Source organism: Chlorocebus sabaeus, chromosome 14 (assembly GCF_047675955.1).
Source record: "Chlorocebus sabaeus isolate Y175 chromosome 14, mChlSab1.0.hap1, whole genome shotgun sequence".
In the NCBI taxonomy this organism is placed as follows: domain Eukaryota; kingdom Metazoa; phylum Chordata; class Mammalia; order Primates; family Cercopithecidae; genus Chlorocebus; species Chlorocebus sabaeus.
The window spans coordinates 71,385,961-71,406,074 of NC_132917.1; the positions used below are offsets into that span (position 1 = coordinate 71,385,961).

Sequence of the window (20,114 nt, forward strand, 5' to 3'; positions counted from 1 at the left end):
TCAGCTGGGGCCTGAGCTGTGTCCTAGGGAGGTGCACAACTTGGAACACCACAGAATCCTCACCTGGAGGCAGGGCTGGGCTTTGTATCCTCTTAGTCATTTGTCTAAGCTTGGGGTTGCTGGGGTGAGCTGGAGTACATACCTATCTCTTCAGTGAGGGGATTTCCTTTAGCATGGGGGTTCCCCGGAGCAGGTAACTTCTGGGAGCTGGGAGCTGTCGATGCTGATGGCAGATGGGGATGGGTGCGCCACATGTGTACACTGGCTGGTGAAGGGGCTGGGGCGGGCCCCACTGGAATTCATGCAACGCAAGCACACATGCCCACAGTTGAGCACAGAAGCCACAGGACACTGTCAGGCCCATCGTGCACACGGATGAGCCCACGCAAGCATGTGCACTTGCTCCGGGGTCACACAGGGGCCTGTGCACTGCACAGCCTCTGTGCCTGCCTCCCCTGAACCTTCTTGGTCTGTGATCTTCCTTTCTAAACGCACATTTGAATTTTGGCTGAAGAAGCAGACCTCCCTTAGTTCAGGAGTAGCCTGTGGCATGACCCAGGTTCCTTCCTTTCTCCTTGGGGGCAGAGAACCTACAGAGGACTGTTGCTGGGTCCAGGGAGGGGCAAGGCTTTTGGACAACCAGCTGTTCCTGGTTCTGTGAACCAGACAGATTCAACTTTCTCCCTGAAGGGGCATCTAGCAGACAGAGGCAAAGCCTGCCCAGGCTCATGTGCCTTGCCCGCCACCCCACAGCCAGCATCCTTCCTGGAGAGGGGCACAGCTGGCCTCCAGGACTAGCCCTTGTCACTGTGCTTCTGGCCCAGACGTGAGGTGGTGTCTGACGACAGTGCCAGGTCACTCTCTCCCAGGAACTGAATGGCAAGGGGGTTCCCAGGACTCCCTTCAGGCCTGGGAAAGGGACCCCATGAACGAGGTACAGGGGGTGCCTCCACAGCTGAGTTGGGTCTAGCCCCCTGGGGAGAAATTGGCTGTGGTTGGGAAATAGGATCTTTCTTTTACCTGTGAGCTGCAGACCCACTACAGGATGTGAAGATGAAAAAGGAAATGACAAGAAAACTTTGGATTCATGAAATCCACCCAGAATTCAAACAAATAAGCAAGTCAAAAGCCCAGTGTTTTCATCACTGCATCAGTCTACCTTCCCTTTCTGGGTGTTCGGTTCTCCCTGTAGCCCACGGAGCCTCCTCTCGCCTCCTGATTTTCTGACCCGAGGTTCCTATGGCTGCAGAAAGCCCCTCTCCTCTAGGTGGCCTTCCCAGGTTTTCCCACCTAGAGGGTCTGGTGTGGGAGCTGGTGGGGAGTTGTCATGGAGGACAGGAAGGCAAAGGTAGAGCTGAGCACAGGACTCCCCCAGCCTTCCCACTGGCCTCTGAGTCTGCCCCTTCTCTTGTGCAGCATAGGCAGGCGGAGGCAGAGGGCGAGGGCTGGGAGTACGCCTCTCTTTTTGGCTGGAAGTTCCACCTCGAGTACCGCAAGACAGATGCCTTCCGCCGCCGCCGCTGGCGCCGCCGCATGGAGCCCCTGGAGAAGACGGGGCCTGCAGCTGTGTTTGCCCTCGAGGGGGCCCTGGTACGTGGGGCTGCGCTTGTCCTGGGTCGGGTGGGGTGGATCTTGGTTTCCCAGGGCTGTTCGGGCTGACGTGGGAGAGGCACAGGGACCCCAGGTTAGGACTTTTAGATGGAACACTGGCTGGTCATCCTGGCGTCCGTATCTGTGGGGCGGCATGTGGGGAAAGCAGCCCCAGTCTGGGTGTTCTCCTAAAATGAAAAAGCTTCCTTGGCACTGAAACACTTGCTGCTACTACTCTGAGGTGTCAAGATGAAAGCAGAGGGGAAGATGGCCTTGGCCATCTGGCTGACCTGTGCCTGGCTGGCTGGCATGAAGATGGGCGAGGAGGCCCGTGGGAGGAGTGAGAGAGGTCTTGTGGCCCCAGAGTGTCCTTGGTTGCACGTACATCCTCTTGAGGCAGAGACCATCTCTTGGGCATCCCCAGCAATTTTGGGGAAGAGGTGTGCCTCAGAAGCTGAGCCCAGGGTGGCTTCCCTGCCCAGGGTGCACTTTCTGTTAGAAGCTGAGCCCAGGATGGCTTCCCTGCCCAGGGTGCACTTTCTGTAGCCAGTGGAACTAGGGTAGGCTCAAGGTTCTCTAGGACCTGGGTGACGGGCTCCCCAAAAGAGAGGAGCAGGTGCCTCGGGGACAGTCTGAGCGAGCACTCGGTACTGGCACATAGCCAGTCCCCGCTCTGCTGGGAAAGGAGCTGCTTCCTCTGAAATCCAGCCAGGACTGGCACCTCCCTGGGGGGTTTGGGCTTGGGTCCTAGAGAGCGGGTCCCATGGGATGTGAGGGTGTCCATGTGAAGCCAGCTGTGTGATTGGGGTCAGGCTGGGCACCTATCTGTAGGACAGTCTGACTTTGAAGGCTGGAGGAGTGCTGTGGGGAGGCTCAGGATCTGTCGGGCTGGGCACCGGCAGGGAGGTGAAGCCAGCAGTGGCCCTGAGAGTGAGTGGGCAGGCTGGGGAGGCTCTGTCAGTCTCAGGCCTCGATGGTGGGTAAGGCCCAGCAGTGGTAGTATAGGAGAGGAAGCTCTCTGGGGGCCTGAGGACGTCAGAGGAGCCTGCCATAGGCTTTGGAGAGAGCCCCTCCCTTGTCCTGGGGCCAGGTCAAGGGGAGGCTGAGGAGAGGTAGCGGAACTCTCGGCTCTGGACTGTGGACTGGTCTTCTGGCCAGGGTGGGGCAGGATAGGATGGAGCTCCTGCTGAGGTCAGAGCAGTTGGGGAGCCTCCTGGGGTGGGGCTGGTGTTCTGTGGCCCCCTCTGCTTTGAGTCAGAAAGGACACTGGGCAGGGGCTGGTGATGGTCTTGTGGCTCTAGCTGAGGGGTGGGGTATAAAGACCTTGGCAGGCCTCAGAGTTAGGGGCAGGTCTGAGAAGGCCAGGAAGGCACGCTGTGTAATCAGGAACTGTTTCCATCAGCCAGAGCTCCACCTGAAGGAGCTGAGGAGAAAAGGGGTTTGTGGGCTCACAGAGCTGGGAAGAACCCAAGAGGTGAAGCAGGCATTAGACCTAGCAGGAAACAGGTTCACACACTGTCCCCAGGACTTGTACCCCGTCTTGGCCTTGTCTCATATGGGCTCTGTCTGTGTGGTAGCAAAGATGTTGCTGGTGACGAAAGGCAAGCATCGTCCCTCCAGTCAACAGAGTCCTGCTGGATAAAGTAGCCCAGCCCACAGCGCCACACTGTTTTCCTTGCAGCTGGAGACCCCCGAGTGCTGCTTTCTCAGTCATGTCAGTGAAGTCTGGGGCATGACTGACCGGCTCTGCCCGGTGGTGCCCCGCCAGCCCCTGCGCCTGGGTGAGGGATGGAGCATTCTGATTGGCTGGCATGGGCCATGCCCCTTCTCTGTGATTGACAGTGCCACCAGATTGGGGAAAGGAGCTTCTGAAAAGAAAAACAAAAACCAAAAACCAAAGCAGTGTTGGGCAAAGAGCTCCAGATGGTCTAGACAGTGACCAGAGCAGTAGGGAGCCAGTGTCAGTTATTGACAAGAGGAGTTCTCTAGTCAGAGCTGGGCTTTAGGACCATCAGTCAAGCAGCCATAGAGGATGTTTGGGAGGCAGAGCCTCCCATCAGGAAGCCTCAGGAGTCTTGGGTAGAGATCCACGAGAGGTGACCACGTGGCGTGAGGCCGTGGGGCTGAGGTGGAGGGAGGTGGGACTGCAGGGTTTGGGGAGGGAAGAGTCAGAGGTGGACAGTGGGGCCCCTGTGGTTGCCAGGCCGCAGGGCGGGGTGGGGCGGGCTGTGATGAGTTCACGGTTGGCCCTGGCAAGGCTGACACACACGGTGAAGTGCTGTGTGAGGGAGACAGAGCTGATGGCTGCCTGCCAGGCGGCCCAGGGCAGGAAGGCTGGAGCGGGGAGCCGATGGGGCTGGGTGTGGGATAGAGGTGACTGGAGACACGTGGACAAAGCGTGGATGGGCCCTCGGGCTGGCTAGGGCCTGGAGGAAGAAAGTGACAAGGCTGGGGGACCCAGGCCAAGCTTTCATGGCTCAGCGCCTGGGAGAATAAGGGGGGCACTTCCCAGAAGCAGAGAGACCGATCTGTGTATTCTTCTCATGGATGAGACTGTCCTGAGGGATCGCTGAAACCAGGTGTGAAGTCAGCAGCCATAGGCGGGTGATGGATTGTAATTCACCTGTGACTTGCCTGTGATACATGGAAGAGACCAATGTGGCAAAGTCCTGAGTCCTGAGACAGCCTGGGCGGCGGAAGGAACCAGAGAGGGAGGTAATGGCTTCAGAGGGCGGATCCCACAGACCTGCAGCTTGAGGAGCAGAGAGTTTTGGAAGGTTTAGGTGTGTCTGGCATTTGGACCGGGCCACAGGCCCACTTGACTGTCTGGAAGACTCAATACCTGAGTGACACACACTCACACAGTGTCTTACACACCAGCACACACACCAACACACTCTCTCCACACATTCATACACACCAACACACACACCAACACACACTCTCTCGCCACGCACTCATACACACCAATACACACTCATACACACCAACACACACATTCTTCAGACACTCATACACACCAACACACACACTGTCTTACGCCAACACACACACCAACACACTCTCTCCTCACATTCATACACACCAACACACACTAACGCACACATACACACTCATACAACACCCCCACACACTAACACCGATACTAACACATACACAATCACACTCTCACATACCCTCACACACACCAACACACTCGCTCCACACACTCCCATACATACCAACACACACCCACTCTCATGCACCCCCACTCTCTCACACTAATGTACACAATCACACACACACCCTCACACACACCAACACACTCTCTACACACTCATACACACCGACACATACACACTCACATTCTGACATACACTCTCTTACACACTCACACGAACACATACACAATCACATGCGTGCACACACACACACACACACTTTCTCTTTCACCCTCCCACTCTCCCTCGACAGTCTCCTTTCCATCTTCCTGCCAGGACCCAGAATGGTTTGGGCTCCCGCTGCCGAGCTGCTGTCTTTGTCCTGGGATGTCCTGATGCCCCAGCACAGCATTGGGGCTAAGGTCCTCCTTGCATCCTGGGGAAGGTGGTTGGATTTTCTGGGTGCTAGGACCTGGCTTCTGTCCTGAGAGCTGGTCTTTGCCCACGGGTCCCTGATGCCTGGTGACTCGTTGGTGGGATGCGTGAGGCCTCTGTGGCTCGAATTCTGCTTTCCCTGCTTACTAGCTGTGGACAGGTCACTCATGCCATTAGTGACTCTCTTACCCCACTCGCGCAAGTAACTGAATCCCAGGACCATTGTAAGGATTAATGACGATGCGTGTTGCGAAGCGCTTCTCAGACTTAGCAAAAGTAGGCGCTGTCTGGGGATATTGTTAAAATGGAGACTCTTGATTCAGGGTCTGGTAGGCCCCGAGAGCCTCTGTGTCTAACAAGCCTCCACGTGATGCTGATGCCGCTGGTCCAGGGGCCATCTCAGAATAGCACAGATGTGAAGTACAAAGTGTCTCATCAAGATGGGACTCCCATTGGTCCCCCACTTGGATGCCCTTCTGAGAGAGGCAGAGCATGTGCATTCCTGCTGGGAGGTGTGTGGCCAGGGTCCTGGAGAGGGAGGTATGGCAAGATGACATGTTCTCCCTGCTGCTTGGTGGGGGAAATGTGGTCTTTACTTCTAATGATCTCCTGATCTGCTGGTGGAGGCCTGGCTCATGGGGAACTCTTGTCTGATCAAGAAGAGAGATGTTCACATGTGAGTGCAAATAAACCCCTAGAATCTGCGTCTTTGAAGTGTTGGAGGTAGAATAAGAATCATTCCAGAGGGGCAGTGTCTAATGAGGGGAGGCTTCTTGAAGAAGGATGTTGGGAGGCAGGCCTAGCAGGGGCTGGGGAAGGACCATGGGTGGAAGCCAGGTAGCCTTGCTGGTAATCTGACAGTTCAGGACCAGGTCTGTGGCGCCCCCTTGCTTCCTGCCACCTTTTCCCTGACCCACACGTCCACCAGCAGGCTGGGCCTTGCCTGCCAGCTCCCCTCTGGAAGATGTCTTGTTGGAAGGCAGGCCCTGTCTGCTCATTAGCACGGGCAGCCTTTCCCTGAAACCTTCTGCTGGGGCCAAGCCTGGCTCCCTCCACGGAGCGGGAGGCCCTGGCTCCGTCTGCTAATCGTCTGCTGTCTCCATCCCGAGCATTATTTTATTTTCGTATTATTCTTTTTCCAGCTAATATCCTGGCATTTCCAAAGACACCGGGTTTCATAATCTTCCTGGCGTTCCCAGGGAGCTGGGAAGCAGAGCACAAAGCTGCTATTATAGCGCGTTCCATCCAGCCTCCCTCTCCACCCCACACCCCTTGTGGCCACAGCAGCCACCACCGCCGCCTCCCACCCAGTCACCCCCTCCTGACGCCACCGGCCTCTCTGGGAACTCTGGTGACGGCTGCTGGGATGAGCTCATAGAATCCATCCTGTTGCCCTTGCCCTGAGCCTGCCCTCCATGATCGAGGATTTTTCCAAGCCCTGCCTCTGTGCTTGGCCCTGAGTGTTGGGAAGGGTTCTCTGAGATGCCTGGGCCTGGCAGGGAGGGGAGGGACAGAAACGTTGGCAACGTGTGCTCAGAATCTTGGAGATTTTTGCTGCTGGAAGAAACTTTCTTTTTCTAAAGGCATGCCTGACCTGCCTTGGGAGATGTAGGAGCATCTTGATATTGGATGCAAAGTTGTGCATGTGCACACACGCAGGTATGATCTGGTGTAAGAGCCATGGTTTTACCAAATGCTCCAGGGGATCCAGGACCCCATAGAGGATAAGAATTATTAATGTTGATTTTACCATGTGCTAAAAACCAGGCTTTATATGCATCATCGCATAGTGACCCCAGAAGGCTGGATTCTATTATTAGCCCCATTTTATAGTTAGGGAGACTGAGGCACTAGAGCTGCACTCTCCAACACAGTAGCCACTAGCCAAGGGTGGCTAGTTAAGTTTACAGTTAAAGTAAATCAGAATAAGTAAATTCAATTCCCCAGTCAGGTCACATTTCCCATGCTCAGTAGCCTCATCTGCCAAGTGGCCGGCTACCACATTGGCTGGTGCAGCCATGGATGGTTTGATCACTGTGGGAAGGTCTACTGGACGGTGCTGCTCTGGAACAACTCCGAGCCCTAAAGTTGCCCTGGAAAAAGCAGAGGCCTGAGTGGGGACATCCAGCAGCACAGCATGAGTCAGTGCTAGAACCAAGGTCCGGGCAGTGGCTCATCTGCCCCTCTCTCCAGGTGTCTCCTGACCAGCAGCGAAACCCCCATCTGGCGCTTTCATTCCCCCACTTCCATGAGGGCACCATGTCCCTCCTGCTCCATGGAGTCCTTTGTGGTAGAGTCCCAGGGTGGGAGGATTGGATGCTGCTGACTAGACACCTCTGTCCTGGGCGGCCTTCTCCTCGCCTGATAGCCAGTCAGCTTGGCAGTCCTGGGGCAGTTGGGCAGCTAGAGAGGACCTGGCCCCCCAGCCTCCATCCTGGGAAACCTCCAGAGGGTTGGTGGAGGCCAGCATCCCGACTGCAGTAGAGAGGACCCTTGGAGACAGGCGGCTCAAGCCTGGGCCGGTGAGGCAAGGCCAGTTGGGAGTCAGAAGTGCAGGGAAGTGGGTCAGGGAAAGGCTGGTTCCAGAGAGAAGTAATCTGGGATTTGAGCTGGCTGAAAAGGAGGTCAGATGTGGATGGGGAGGGAGGGGCAGCTCTGTGCCTGAAAGGAAGCCATGCTGTGGGCAGGGGACCCAGGCTTGGTTCCCAGAGCTGTCACTGTGAGCAAGGGCAGGCCCTGGGAGGCACAAGGGGTTTACCTCATTAGGAAACAAGGCCTACGGCTGGGTCTGGGGCTGGGGTGTTAGACGGCAGCTCTGTGGATCTCTGGACTGTTTCTTGAATATTCAAGCTGAGCACCTGTTCTATACCTGGCATCGTGCTAGCATGGGCAGCTTGAGGGCTGGGTCCCCTCTCAAGCAGAGGCCTCGCTGCTCTTCCTACTGCCCCACAGTAGGGGACAATTTGGGTAACTCTAAATGTGTGGACCCTGCGTCTGTCTTGCTCAAGATTTGAACCCCAAGGTCTGGAGGATTCAAATGCTTGTCCATGTGCCTCAGGCAAAATGCCAGTGCCCAGATTCATGGCTGCAGAGTGTGTTACAGTCGGGGGCATGTGTTGGGTGTCCCCCATGCGGCTCATTGTACATGTATGAGGGTCTTCATCTGCCATTGCTAGAGTGACCGTATAATTTACTGTCCAGTCTGGAACACTATTAATAATCACGCTGGAAAAACAGGCATAAGTAGGACCATTCCAGGCAAACTGGGCCATAGAGTTGTCCTAATTACCAGGGCACCCTGGCATGGGATGAGACCTGCTCCAGTGTTCTCTGCAACGTCCACATGTGGAGACATGGAAACTCTAGAAGGACAAACACACACACATACATGCTCGTGCCAGCCCACACGTGGCATCGTGGATCCTCCAGGTTTCCTGATTCCACCCTCCGCTCCCCAGGGGCCAGCCAGTAGTTTTGCAAGGAGTTTAGCAGCTGCTTCCAAGCCCTGGCTCCAGCTGTAAATTAAATGGGGTTGCACTCTCGCCTGCTATTCCACTTACGGTTGCAATCAGCCCTGATTAGAAAGGGAGTCTGTGTATTCCTGCGTTCCATTCTGTCTTTTAAAGGGTTCCCCTCCTTTGGCCTGGGCTCCTGGCCTGCGTGGGGTTTCCCTGCAAGCTGAGGCTGGAGCAGCCAGGGAAATGAAGTGGGCTCTGGGTTCCCCACAGGCCTGACTTGGCATCCAACCGTCTGTAGCTCCAGAACTCTGCTCGGGTGCTTTGAGTTCTGATGGGATAGTAGGAGCCTGGGAAGAGCCTTGAGAGTGGGCAGGGAACCCTGGTTCTGCCAGCTAATTTGCTGTGTAGTCCCAGGGAAGACCTTAACCTCTCTGGGTCCCAGTTTTCTTGCTTATCAGGTGGGAATGCTAAAAACACAACAAATATAATAACCTTCTCTTATGCAGAAGGGGTCAGCAAACTATGCCCCACAGGCCAAATCTGGCCCTCTGCCTGCTTTTGTAAATAAGGCTTTATTGGCCAGTGGCTCACACCTGTAATCCCAGCACTTTGGGAGGCCAAGGCAGGCAGATGACCTGAGGTAAGGAGTTTGAGACCAGCTTGGCCAATATGGTGAAACCCCATCTCTGCTAAAAACACAAAAATCATTCAGGAGCCCGAGGCAGGAGAATCGCTTGAACTTGGGAGGTGGAGGTTGCAGTGAACTGTGATCGAGCCATTGCACTCCAGCTTGGGAGACAAAGGGATACTCTGTCTCCAAAAAAAAAAGGCTTTATTGGCACACAGCTGGTACTCATTCACCTACGTAGTGCCTGTGGCTGCTTTTGTGTTACAGTTGCAGCAGAGACTCTATGGCCCACAAAGTCAAAAGTAGTTAGCACTTGGCCCTTTATAGACAAGGTCTGTCAACCTCGGTGTCAGGGCGTGTACCAGGGGCCAGCCATTGCCTTCTGCCCTGTCCACATAATATCTCATTTAACCCTTCCAGTAATTCTAGGAGACAGGGTCTATCAGCACTCCCATTTTACACATAAGCAAACTGAGGCAACCGAGAAGCCAAGTCATAATTGTTTAGCTGTGTTTCCTCCCATGAATATTGTGAAAAATTTTATAGATAATGGTTGGGTTGTGCAGGGTTTATAGCAGTCTACACTACATCATCATGTTGGCATTTGGACGTCCCAGCAAAGCCCATAGTGAAGAGTGAAGATGGTGAAGACCTGGAAGGTCACCCTGGAACTGTGCTGGTTAATGTTTAACAACCAGGTCTCCAGAACAAAACAAAACAAAACAAAACAATCCCCAGCCCTGGTTTGTAGCATTTGCTGATTTTCATGGTGTAGATGTTCTAGCCATGAGCAATTTCGAGCTAGCAATGTGGCACCACTGAACACGGAGCTGGGAAGAGGCGGGCAGTAGCACACATATATGTAATATTTCCATCGCAGATACATGAGACGGAAGCAGCCTCAGGAGCAGAGATAACAGGAAAAGGTAGTACAAGTATTAGAATGGGCCAGGCATGGTGGCTCACGCCTGTAATCTTAGCAATTTGGGAGGCTGAGGTGGGACGATTGCTTGTGCCCAGGGAGGTTAAGGCTGCAGTGAGCTGTGATTGTGCCACTGCACTCCAGCCTGGGTAACAGAGCAAGACTCCATCTCAAAAAAAAAAAAAAAAAAAAAAAGGAATTAGAAGGATTTCAAGTATTTACCACCTTGGGTTTTTAAATATAGTTTCTTTAGTGGTAAATGTATATGATTTAATTTTTACTAATGGCTGTGTTTAACAACTGGCTTGCAGAATTCCTGAAAATATAATCTGCTCTCATGAACCACACCCGCTCACTCTAGCACCTGCTGCTCTCACGGCCCCCTGATCGTTTTTACATAAGAGATGGGGGATGGCCCCGAACAGTAGTGCCCCTTCCAACAGCCCTGCCATGGGTGCTCTCCGGGCCCATCCAGTGTAGGAGTTGAGTCCTTCCCATAAAGTGAAGGGGGGTAGCCAGCCTCTAGCTGGTCCACACCATCTGTTTGACTCTGCTGGGGCAGGGAAGGTCTCTGTGGCCTCCCCGGTGGCCCCTGAGATGTTTCCTTTCTGGCCACTGTGGGGCTTTCCCCTGCCTGTTCAGCCCCAGGAAGCCGCACTGCTTAGCCTGTGACTTGTTGCTATGTCCACCCCGCTCTGGCCCTTCTGTTGCCTTACTGTCTCCACTTTGGAGATCCTGAGCCAGAACTTTAGGCCCTGTTTAGAGAAGGCACCATAGCAAACAGCGGGTCGGCAGACAGAGGGCAGAGACACCCGGTGGTGCAGAAGGAATCTCAGACGTGCTGGTGGGCTCAATCTTCGTATTGATCCGATTTAGGTGGGTTGAGGAGTCCCCTTCGTAGGCTGTGTTTCCCCAGAACCTGCCCATCTCCTCTCGGCTGTGGTCCTTGGATGTCAGTCCTTGGCAGACTCAGGTGAGTCTGGCCATTGGCTCTGGGGACCCCTGGGGGAGATTCCTCATATTCCTGTGCTCAGGCTCCTCCAGGGAGCCGTGGCTTCCAGCCGGGCAGCAGCGGGTTGGAGGCTGCCCAGTCCCCTGGACGAGCAGCAAGATCCCTTACACAGCTAGCCCAAGATGGAGTGTGTGGCCACAGACCGCGTGGCTGCCAGCCCCAGCCTGGGAGTCGCGGTGGCATGAGCTATCGAGGCAGGAATGTGACTGTGGGAAACCCAATGCCCTGGGCCTGGCCCTGGGGCTGGGCAAGAATATGTGTATGCGAGTGGGGGTGAAGGGTGGGTGGGCAGAAAACAGAGCATCAGCCTCTCCTGCAGCCTGGCTCTGAACGGGGCTCAGAGTAGGAGCAGAGGGAAACTGGCCCTCTGTCCCGGCCTTGCCCACCTGGCCAAACCTTTCCTCTAAGCCCCAGCGTGCTGCTGCTGCTCTCCCAGTTCCGGCACCCTCCTTCCCCTCCTCCAGGAAGCCTTCCTGAAGGGGCTTCCAAAGGCCTACCCCATTCCATCCCACCCCACAGATGGCCTCATCCTGGGGTGTAAGTGAGTCCACATTAATCCCTTTTTCCACAGTAACATCAGACCTGACTCTGAGCTTCCTGAAGGTAGGAGGTGCTGTCTGACGCACCTTTCCTGTCCTTTGCCCTGGGACCTTAGGCCTGGGTGCTGCACATGTGGCTTAGGGTGAGGGAATGCTGGTGATTGATCGCATGTGATAAATCTTCATTGGATGCCCACTACATGCCCGATGTTGAACTGGGTGCAGGGGATAAAGGAGTGTGCATGCCTTGCCCGCATACATGGAGGGTGGATGCAAGGGAGAAGATAAGAGAGGCTGGGTGGGGGCTAATGCTGAAGGCTGGGCGGCCAAGGAGGTGCCCATGCCTCAGAGATGATGCAGCTAAGGAAAAGCCTGAGTTAGCTCATTTGAGAAGACATTCCAAATAGGACATCTCTGTGTAAAGGCCGTGTGGCACAGGAAAGATTATGAATTCAAGAAATTTACAGAGGGCCAGAGGGGAGGAGGAGTATTTAACAAGAGCTTGGAGAGATGAAAGAGTTAAACCAGGTACCTGCCAAGGACTGTGGGGTATCATTTCATTCAGTTTGCACTACTAGTTCTCTATAGGGCGCAGTTCCCGTCAACTTGTCCACGGGGGGACATTGGGCAATGTCGAGACATTTTTAGTGGTCATAACTCAGTGAAGATGCTACTGGTATCTAACAGCTAGAGGCCAGGGATGCTGCTAAACATCCTACAATGCACAGGGCAGCCTCATAGCCAAGAATATTCCAGCCCCAAATGTCAATAGTGCCAAGGTCGAAGAGCCCTGCGTTTTCCACAGTAGCCCTGTGTGGGTGCGTGTGAGGTTGTGTGTGTTAGAATGCAATTTTCAACAGTATTGGCAGGGATGGCCTCTCTGGGCAGGTGCCACTGGCCGCATGAGCAGCAATAGCTATTTTACAACTTGAATGGACAATGCCTGGCACAGAGTAGGTGTTTTGTAAATGGGTGGCACGTCCGAGGAGAGACAGATGGGAGGGAGATGCTTCCCCAAAGTTCCCAGATAGGGTTTTCAAGAGGCTTTGTTACTGGCTTTGAGAGAAATTCCCCAAGCTTGACCACGCTGATGTCCACACCTGAAAACCAGAACGTACTTCAAAGTCAAGAAGGCATGACATTGGCGGATCCCCACTGGGCCGGCCTGTGTCACCTGCCCTCCTCAATGCCGACGCAGTTGTCTTCCCCTGAGGCAGGTGCCCATTGTTCGTGCATTCCCTCACTCGTTCACCAATGATGTGCTGGGCACCTACTGCCTGTGAGGTGCTCTGCTGAGTGATGGGTGCACTCTGGGAACCTGGCTGGGCTCTCGGTGGGACAAGAAGATGGGTGCTTGCAATGTTAGGTGGTGAGTGCAGTGGCTGGGGAAATTCAGGGCAAAGTGGGAGTGCCTAGGAGGGGTACCTAACACATCCTTGCAGGGCGACCTTGATGATAAGACTGCATAGAAAAGTCAGGGGACACACAGGGCAAGGGCCTGGTGGCAAGAAAGGAGACCCCAGAGCATCCCAGCTGGTGTGAGCAGGTAGGGGTTGTAGGGGTTTGGGGGTATGTGGGTTTGGTAGTGTCCTGACTGGCAGAGACTCAATTCAGAGGCCACAGTGGGCCGGGAGGGAGGGGCGGCCTTCCCTCTGCTCCCAGGGTCTAGTGGGGATGTATGGAGAGTCCAGGCTTCCCTGGGAGGGGCAGTGGACCAGAGGATATAAGGATGTTGGCCAGGTGTGGGGGGGAATTTTGCCCAGAGTGTGAATCAGGGCGGTACCAAGAGGGACTGAGCTTAGTGGCTTCCCTGAGCCTGACTCTGGGGGGTGTGTCTCCCCTGGTCCCCCGGTAATGCTTCTTCCCAGAAATCCTCATCTGTCTCCCTGAGGTAGAGGGAGATGGTCTGTACTCGGGTGGCAGATGGGGTAAGGGTGGGCAGCGGGTCCCTGGACCAGGTGTGGTGTGGCTGGGCCCCTCTTCTGGAGCCAGGTCAGGTTTTGGAAAGCAGACGGTGTGAGGGGCATTCCCAGAGGGCGTGCTAGTTCCTCTCCCGTCAGGACAGTCACTTGCAGGGCCAGGGCCTGCTAGGGGCCAGGGACTCAGTGAGGTCCACGTGGAAATCCCAAGGAGGGAGATGCTGCTTCTGATCGCAGGCAGGAGGCCCTGCCTTTGGACAGAGACCCAGAGCGTGCTGCCAGAACCCCAGACAGAGGCCTTGGGAGTGGTGCTGACAGGGGCCTAGTGAGGGGGGCCATCTAGAGGAGGTGCGAGGTGAGTGGGGATGTGCACTGGCAGCCATCCGCAAGCAGGGAGGTCCCTGCAGGCGCTGGGAGGGAGAGAGGAAGGATGGGGACCTGGAGCTGGAGGCGCCTCCCTCCCTAAGCTCACCCTAGCCCCCTACCTGCGGATGGGGCACCTGTGTGTGGCCAGACCAAGGTAGATGGACCACAGAGTCCATCCCGCCTACCTGCAGCTGAGTCCCCCCATCCTCCCTACTCCCACTGCTCCCACGCTTTACCCATGCCCCAGCTGGAGGTGCTGGAGATGCAGGCATCACGCATTGTTGCACCTGGGGGCAGGCCAAGCCCTATTTCCAGCGTAACGAGCTTTCCTTAGTGTCCCTGCCTCTCAAGTCCAAGTGGCCTGCTGGGCCCCCAGGTCTGGCTTTGTGTTTGGTGTTGCACACCCTGCAGCCAGGGGGCTGTTCTGTGGTCATTTGCTGCTGGGCTTCGTGCTCCCTCCAGTGGGGCGCCAGTGCCGCAGGGCCAGGCCAAATGCCTCCCCTGCCAGGGGCCCAGGGCTTCCACACCTGTTCACGAGGGAAGATTTCAGGCCTTTGGGTCCTTCTTTGTATGTGTATGACACCTCTCCCTGTGTGTGTGTGTGTGTGTGTGTGTGTGTGTGTGTGTGTGTGTGAGACAGAGAGAGAGAGAGAGAGAGAGAAACCATGTATAAACCACCTGGAGGCATTGGGAGAGGCCCTTGCTGGCTTGCCTGATTCTTACTGAAATGTCCACTTTAACACCTTGGAGTCATTTTAAACAAATATGAGTGATGTGAATACCACTTCCAGCACATGACAAACTTTGTAGTTTATGACACGCCCCCTCCCCAAGCCCTGTAAGCTCATTGATAGCTAACATTTCTTGAGCATTTACTGTGAGCCAGGAAGTGTGCTAAGAACTACATGTTCTCTATCTTCTTTAATAATCAAAGCAACTCTCTAAAATAGATACTGTATAATTATCCCAAATTTGTAAAGTGATTGATTCAGAGAAGTTAAGCAACTTGCCCAAAGTCACACAGCCAGTAGTAAATGGCAGGGCCAGAACTGGAGCCCAAGGAATCTGATTTCAGAGCCCATGTTGAAGTTGTGGCTAAAGGAAGAGGAGAGTTTGGGCATCTCCCTGTCAGAAATGAAGATGTCCTGTGGTGGAAGTCAGAGCCCACCCAGGGATAGCAGGACCTTGGAGAGTCCCCTGGGAGAACAGAGGGACTCAGTCTTTCCCAAGTGTGTGTTTTGCAGACCCTTTGCAGCAGTGGAGCAGAGGAAGGTCCAGCCTACCTTTAGGGTGCAATTCTTTGTTGACCCAGAGTGACCAGGGCAGGCTTTGCTTTGGTGTCCTAAGATGATCTGAAGATGGGGCGGCCTGGGATGGTTGACGGCATCTCTGGCTGTGGAACAGCGTAAGCTTGCTATGGGAGTGAGTACGTCTGGGACAGCTTTAAGGAGTGTGGTTTGCCTGAAGCCAAGGGCCGGGATTGGGGGAAGAAAGCCTTGGTGTTGGATGGGGAAAGATAGGGCAGGTCACTGGGGTTCTGACTGGGAGAAGGCTGGACTGGACCTTTCAGGCCACTGAAGGATTCAGGCCAAGGAGCCGCACAGTGACTGAGGGTGATGAAGCTGGTTTTGGCTTGGGGATGGCCTGGCCAGAGGTGGGAGAACAGGTGTCCAGGAAGGCTTCTTGGACAAGGGGGTCTGGACTGAGCCCTGAGGGTGGGCATGGTTTGGAGAGCAGGGGCACAGTAGTGGCAGTGGTGTCTTGTGTTGGAGGCAGTGGGGGGCTTTGTAGCTTCAGAGCCTGGGGAGAGGTTGAAATTCTTGGGAAATGGTTCCCGGGTGAAGGTCAGGGTGGCCCAGCAGAAGAATCCTGGCAACTGGCCACTCTGAGTGGGCCTGGTGGGATGAACGGGCTGTCTGAGGAAGAGCCAGGGTTTTCTTTCAAGGGTGTGTACACGTTTGTGAGACGTGGGACTGAGCAAGGAAGTGGGGCAGAGGCCGCTTTGTTACTTAACCCCACCCCTCTGAAATGGAGCAGGCGACAGTTTGGGTAGCGGGCAGGAGGGAGAGGAGAGAGGCACTTGGAGACATCTGAGTGAGTGCAGAGGGAGCACACAGCACGGGGTGTCTAGTAACGGCCCCCGACTCTCCCCAGTCCCTCTGTAGGCTGTGGCTTGGGCTTCTGGCTCTGGGTTGAGAAAGTACATCAGAGAGCTAGGTGTCTGGCCTAGGGAAGTGGTCTGGTCTTGGTGCTCCCCAAAGTGGTTTGTGGCTCAGTGGTTGGAGTCCAGTGCTAATGAGGGCGAGGTGGCAGGGCTGACCATCTAGCTTTATACACAGTAAATGGACAGCTTGGCTTCCAAGCCTGACTGTCCACCCACTCCTGTCCCCACCTCTGGCCTCAGCCTGAGCCCTGCTCACCCTCAGCAGAGTGGGAACTGGTGAGAGATGGTGGGTGTGTGGTACAGCTTCCTCCAGAGCCTGGGACCCAGCTCTATGTTAGCAGGGGATGGCAGAGATGGGGACCCAGAGATGCTGGCCTGGAACCTCCACATTTCGATTCCACTGGACGTGTCCCTAGTGGACAGATCCCCATTTGATTCTCTCCTGGAGAGCCCCTTTGAGTCATTCCTTCTAATCTCTTTGCCTGAAACAACTAAAAATTCCGTTCTTGGCTCATCTGGTCTTCACTAGAGAGGGAGAAGAATTTCCCACAGTCCTTTGGTGCTTTGACATTGGAGTCTGGTGATTTTTTAGGAGAGGATAAGCTCCCCAGAATGAAAGTAGAGGCTGATGGCTCAGCTTTCAGCAGCAGAGAGATCTCCTGGCCCTGGGGATCTAACTCTCTGGGCTAGTCTCCCTGTCACCCCCAGGCCTGGGGGCAGAATCTGCCATAACAAGCTTCGTGTCTCCAGGGCGGCGTGGTGGACGACAAGAGTGAAGATTCCATGTCCGTCTCCACCTTGAGCTTTGGTGTGAACAGACCCACAATTTCCTGCATATTTGACTGTAAGTGAGGCTTCCAGGCATCTATGGGGTGATAGGGGTGTGTCACCTTATGCTTCTGTTTGGATGGAGTTATAAGATCAGGTGTGTATGTGGGGCTCTGGGGAGCTGAGTCTGTGTGCTTTTTGGTGGGTCAGTGCCGTGTGTGTGTGTATGCATGTGCGTGCGCTCGCACTTGTCTATGCCTGTCTGTGTGGTGTGTCCGCCCACTCAAATCTGATATCAGGCATTTAAGACCCTGTGCTCTGTGGCTGCTCCCATTGTCTGTTTGGCCTCCCCTCCTCCCCTCCTCCTCTACCTCTTCTCCCCCAGCCCTAGCCTGGCCCAGGGACACGTTAATTAGTCAGGTGTCCGCTTTCGAGCTGTGGAATGTTCTCCTGACCTCGCACAGTGGCCTGTATGGTTTCCCTCGTTCAGCCCCTCTGTCTGCTGCCCTTTCTAGGCACAGACTCCACCTCGCCCCGAGCCCCAGCTCTTAACCGCCCCAGCTCTCTTACCCACCCCAACCACTCACTCTGGAACCTCTATTTTTTCCCTTGTTGAAGATGGGAACCGCTACCATCTACGCTGCTACATGTACCAGGCCCGGGACCTGGCTGCGATGGACAAGGACTCTTTTTCTGGTAGGTGGGAGAGAGGCAGGAGAGTCAGAGACTGTGGGCTGAGAGCTGGGAATGGAGACATCTGGCTTTCCGGCAACAAGGGATGCTGTTTGCTGGGTGCATGGAGGTGGGTGCTGTCGCCAGGGTCCTGTGGCTTCTTGGTTGTCAGGTGCAGCAAACTCTTGTCCATGGTCTGCTGGACTCCTTGGCAGGATCAGGCTTCGCTGACTGTCCCCTCTTTCCTGAAAGCTCCTCTGGCCTTGGCTCCAGCTGCCAGCCTCTGGAGGGCCCCTGCAGCCTCCTCTCTGACCTGCTCCTCCTTGATGCTTCACTGCTCTCTAATCCTGATGCTCCAAGAAGTCTCATCTGTGTCCTCTCTCTGAGCACCGGGGTCCCCCAACTTCTCCACCTTCACTCACCTCAGTTCATCCTGTGCAAACTTCCATGTGACCTTGCTCCCCAGCTTCCCCCACCCAGATCCAGGCTGCCTTGGCATTTCCTGCCGTGGCCCTGGGGTTGGCAGCCATCTGTTACCCAGGCTGGAAATTCTCAGTCACCCAGTCCTGAAGATTCTAGCTCCTGAATCCCTCAGATCTGTTCCCTCCTCTTTAATGTCACACTGCCATCTGACACTGGCCTTGCCCCTTTGTATCTAGGTCATTCTGGTTATCTCCTCACCTCCCTGGCACCTTCTGTACTGCCCCAGACACACCTGGTCACGTCCCTCCCCTGATTTCAAGTATAGACACTGACAGGAACCTCCAACTCTTCAGCACAGCAGACAAGTCCCTTGTGATCTGGCCCTGTGGTCCTCACCTGGTTCACCTTTTGCTCGTTGCCCTCTATCCAGTAGCTCCAGCCCCACCAACTCTGTCCATGTTGCCCACGCCTGGCCTTTACACTCAGTGATCTCTCTGTCTAGAATGCATTTGCTCCCTATTTCTAACCAGCAAACTCCTAGTCATCCTTCAAGACCCAACCCAGGTGCCCTCTGACTTCCCCAAGCCAAGCTGGTTGCTCCTTCTTCAGCGCTTGGCCAGCTCCTCACCTGCACCTCCCTCAGAGGCCTTCCCCACTGCACAGATAAACAGTGGTCTGTCTCTGCCACCTCATTCCTACTCTAACCATGAGCTCCCCCAGGAAGGGGCCTCATCTTACGTTTGAACCTGCAGCACTTGATGGCTGAGTGCTCACTAGGTGCCCAGGCATTTTGCTGACATTATTTCCTGTAACCCTTACAACTGTCCTATGAAGTAGGTGGTCAACATCCCCATTTTATTGATGAAGAAACAGAGACTCGGATAGGTTAGCTAAGTGCTTGCATTAAAATTACTACCAAGTGTCAGAGCTGGGAATGGAACCCAAGGCTCTCGCCGTCTAGTGCCTGCTGTTTGGTTGAGTAGAACTGAGTTCTGTGGGAGTGACTTCCTGGACACAGCATGGCTCTGCAGGTGATGGCCATCTGCTGACTTCCTTGCTGGTCTACTCTCCTCCCCGATGTGGGGTCCAATCTGCATCGTCCTCTCCAGCAGCTATGGCCCTCAGTGGCCCATCCTCCAGCTCTATGCAGCCAGGTGCGGGGTGGATGAGGAAGTTCTACCCTGTTTTGCTTTGGGGCCAGGGTCCTGAGAGCTCCCTCGCAAGTGTATACAGCAGCAGCCTGCCAGAATTGACGGGCCCAGGCCAGACAGGCATCTGCAGTGGCTACTTCCTGGGAAACTTGTCCAGGAGTCTGACAATTAGAACTTACTCTGAGAAAAAGGACATGGATGAGTTTATAGCCTTGCTTTCTCTCCCTTCCCGGGAGGGCGTGAGAGGTGAGGGTGCTGGGAGCGGGTTTGTGAGAGGGGGGTGGCCAGGTGGGGCCCAGGCAGAAGCCCCCTTGTCCTCTGTCGGCCCTGCAGGCCGAGGACCCCACAGAGAGGGGAGGGAACTCCTTCAAGGGCCCAGCGCTGGGAGCCGATGCTCCCCTCTGGTAGGGCAGTGGCACCGGTCTGTGGAGACGTCACACTTTCCATCCTGGCCCCACCCCCTCCCCCAAATAAACATCCCTTGAGCTTTGAGGGCACTGCCCAGGGCTTCCTCAGAGGCCACTGGCTTCTGAATGAAAGGCCCGATTGAGCAGCTGCTGGAAAGGAAAACAGCAGCCAACATGGGTGAACCTATAAAACCCAGAGTGTTTATTTTCACTCCCAAACCCTAAACCAAAGCAATTTCTCCCCTGGAACTGACCCTGGGGCGGCTGGCGGCCGGAGGCTGTGCTCGGCCACCGGCTGGCATTTCTCTGAGGAAACTTATGTGTGAATCCGGAATGTCTGGGGCCAGGGGAGGGCCTGGCACAGTGTCTGTCGCCGATGCAGCTTCCAGCTGCCTGCCGGGTGTCTGGGGCAGAGAGGGCCCTCCTCGAGCCACTCTCCTAGTGCCTCTGACCTGTGGCTCTCTGGGCCTTTCCCCTGGGGCTCCTACAGCCCTGTGCTGTGCTCTTTGCTTCTCTCTAC

At 55.2% G+C, this 20,114-nt stretch overlaps 1 protein-coding gene across 17 annotated transcripts in view; it reads left to right on the top strand.

Moving 5' to 3' along the window:
* The window catches only part of DYSF (dysferlin), a 238,722-nt gene that overhangs the window by 125,551 nt on the left and 93,057 nt on the right, over positions 1-20,114 (top strand). For all 17 annotated transcript variants that reach the window (XM_073023068.1, XM_007970265.3, XM_007970270.3 and 14 more), the window contains 3 exons: positions 1,417-1,590; positions 16,924-17,017; positions 17,560-17,637. In XM_073023068.1, the coding sequence (XP_072879169.1) occupies positions 1,417-1,590; positions 16,924-17,017; positions 17,560-17,637 (346 nt within the window). The remainder of the gene's footprint in view (positions 1-1,416; positions 1,591-16,923; positions 17,018-17,559; positions 17,638-20,114) is intronic.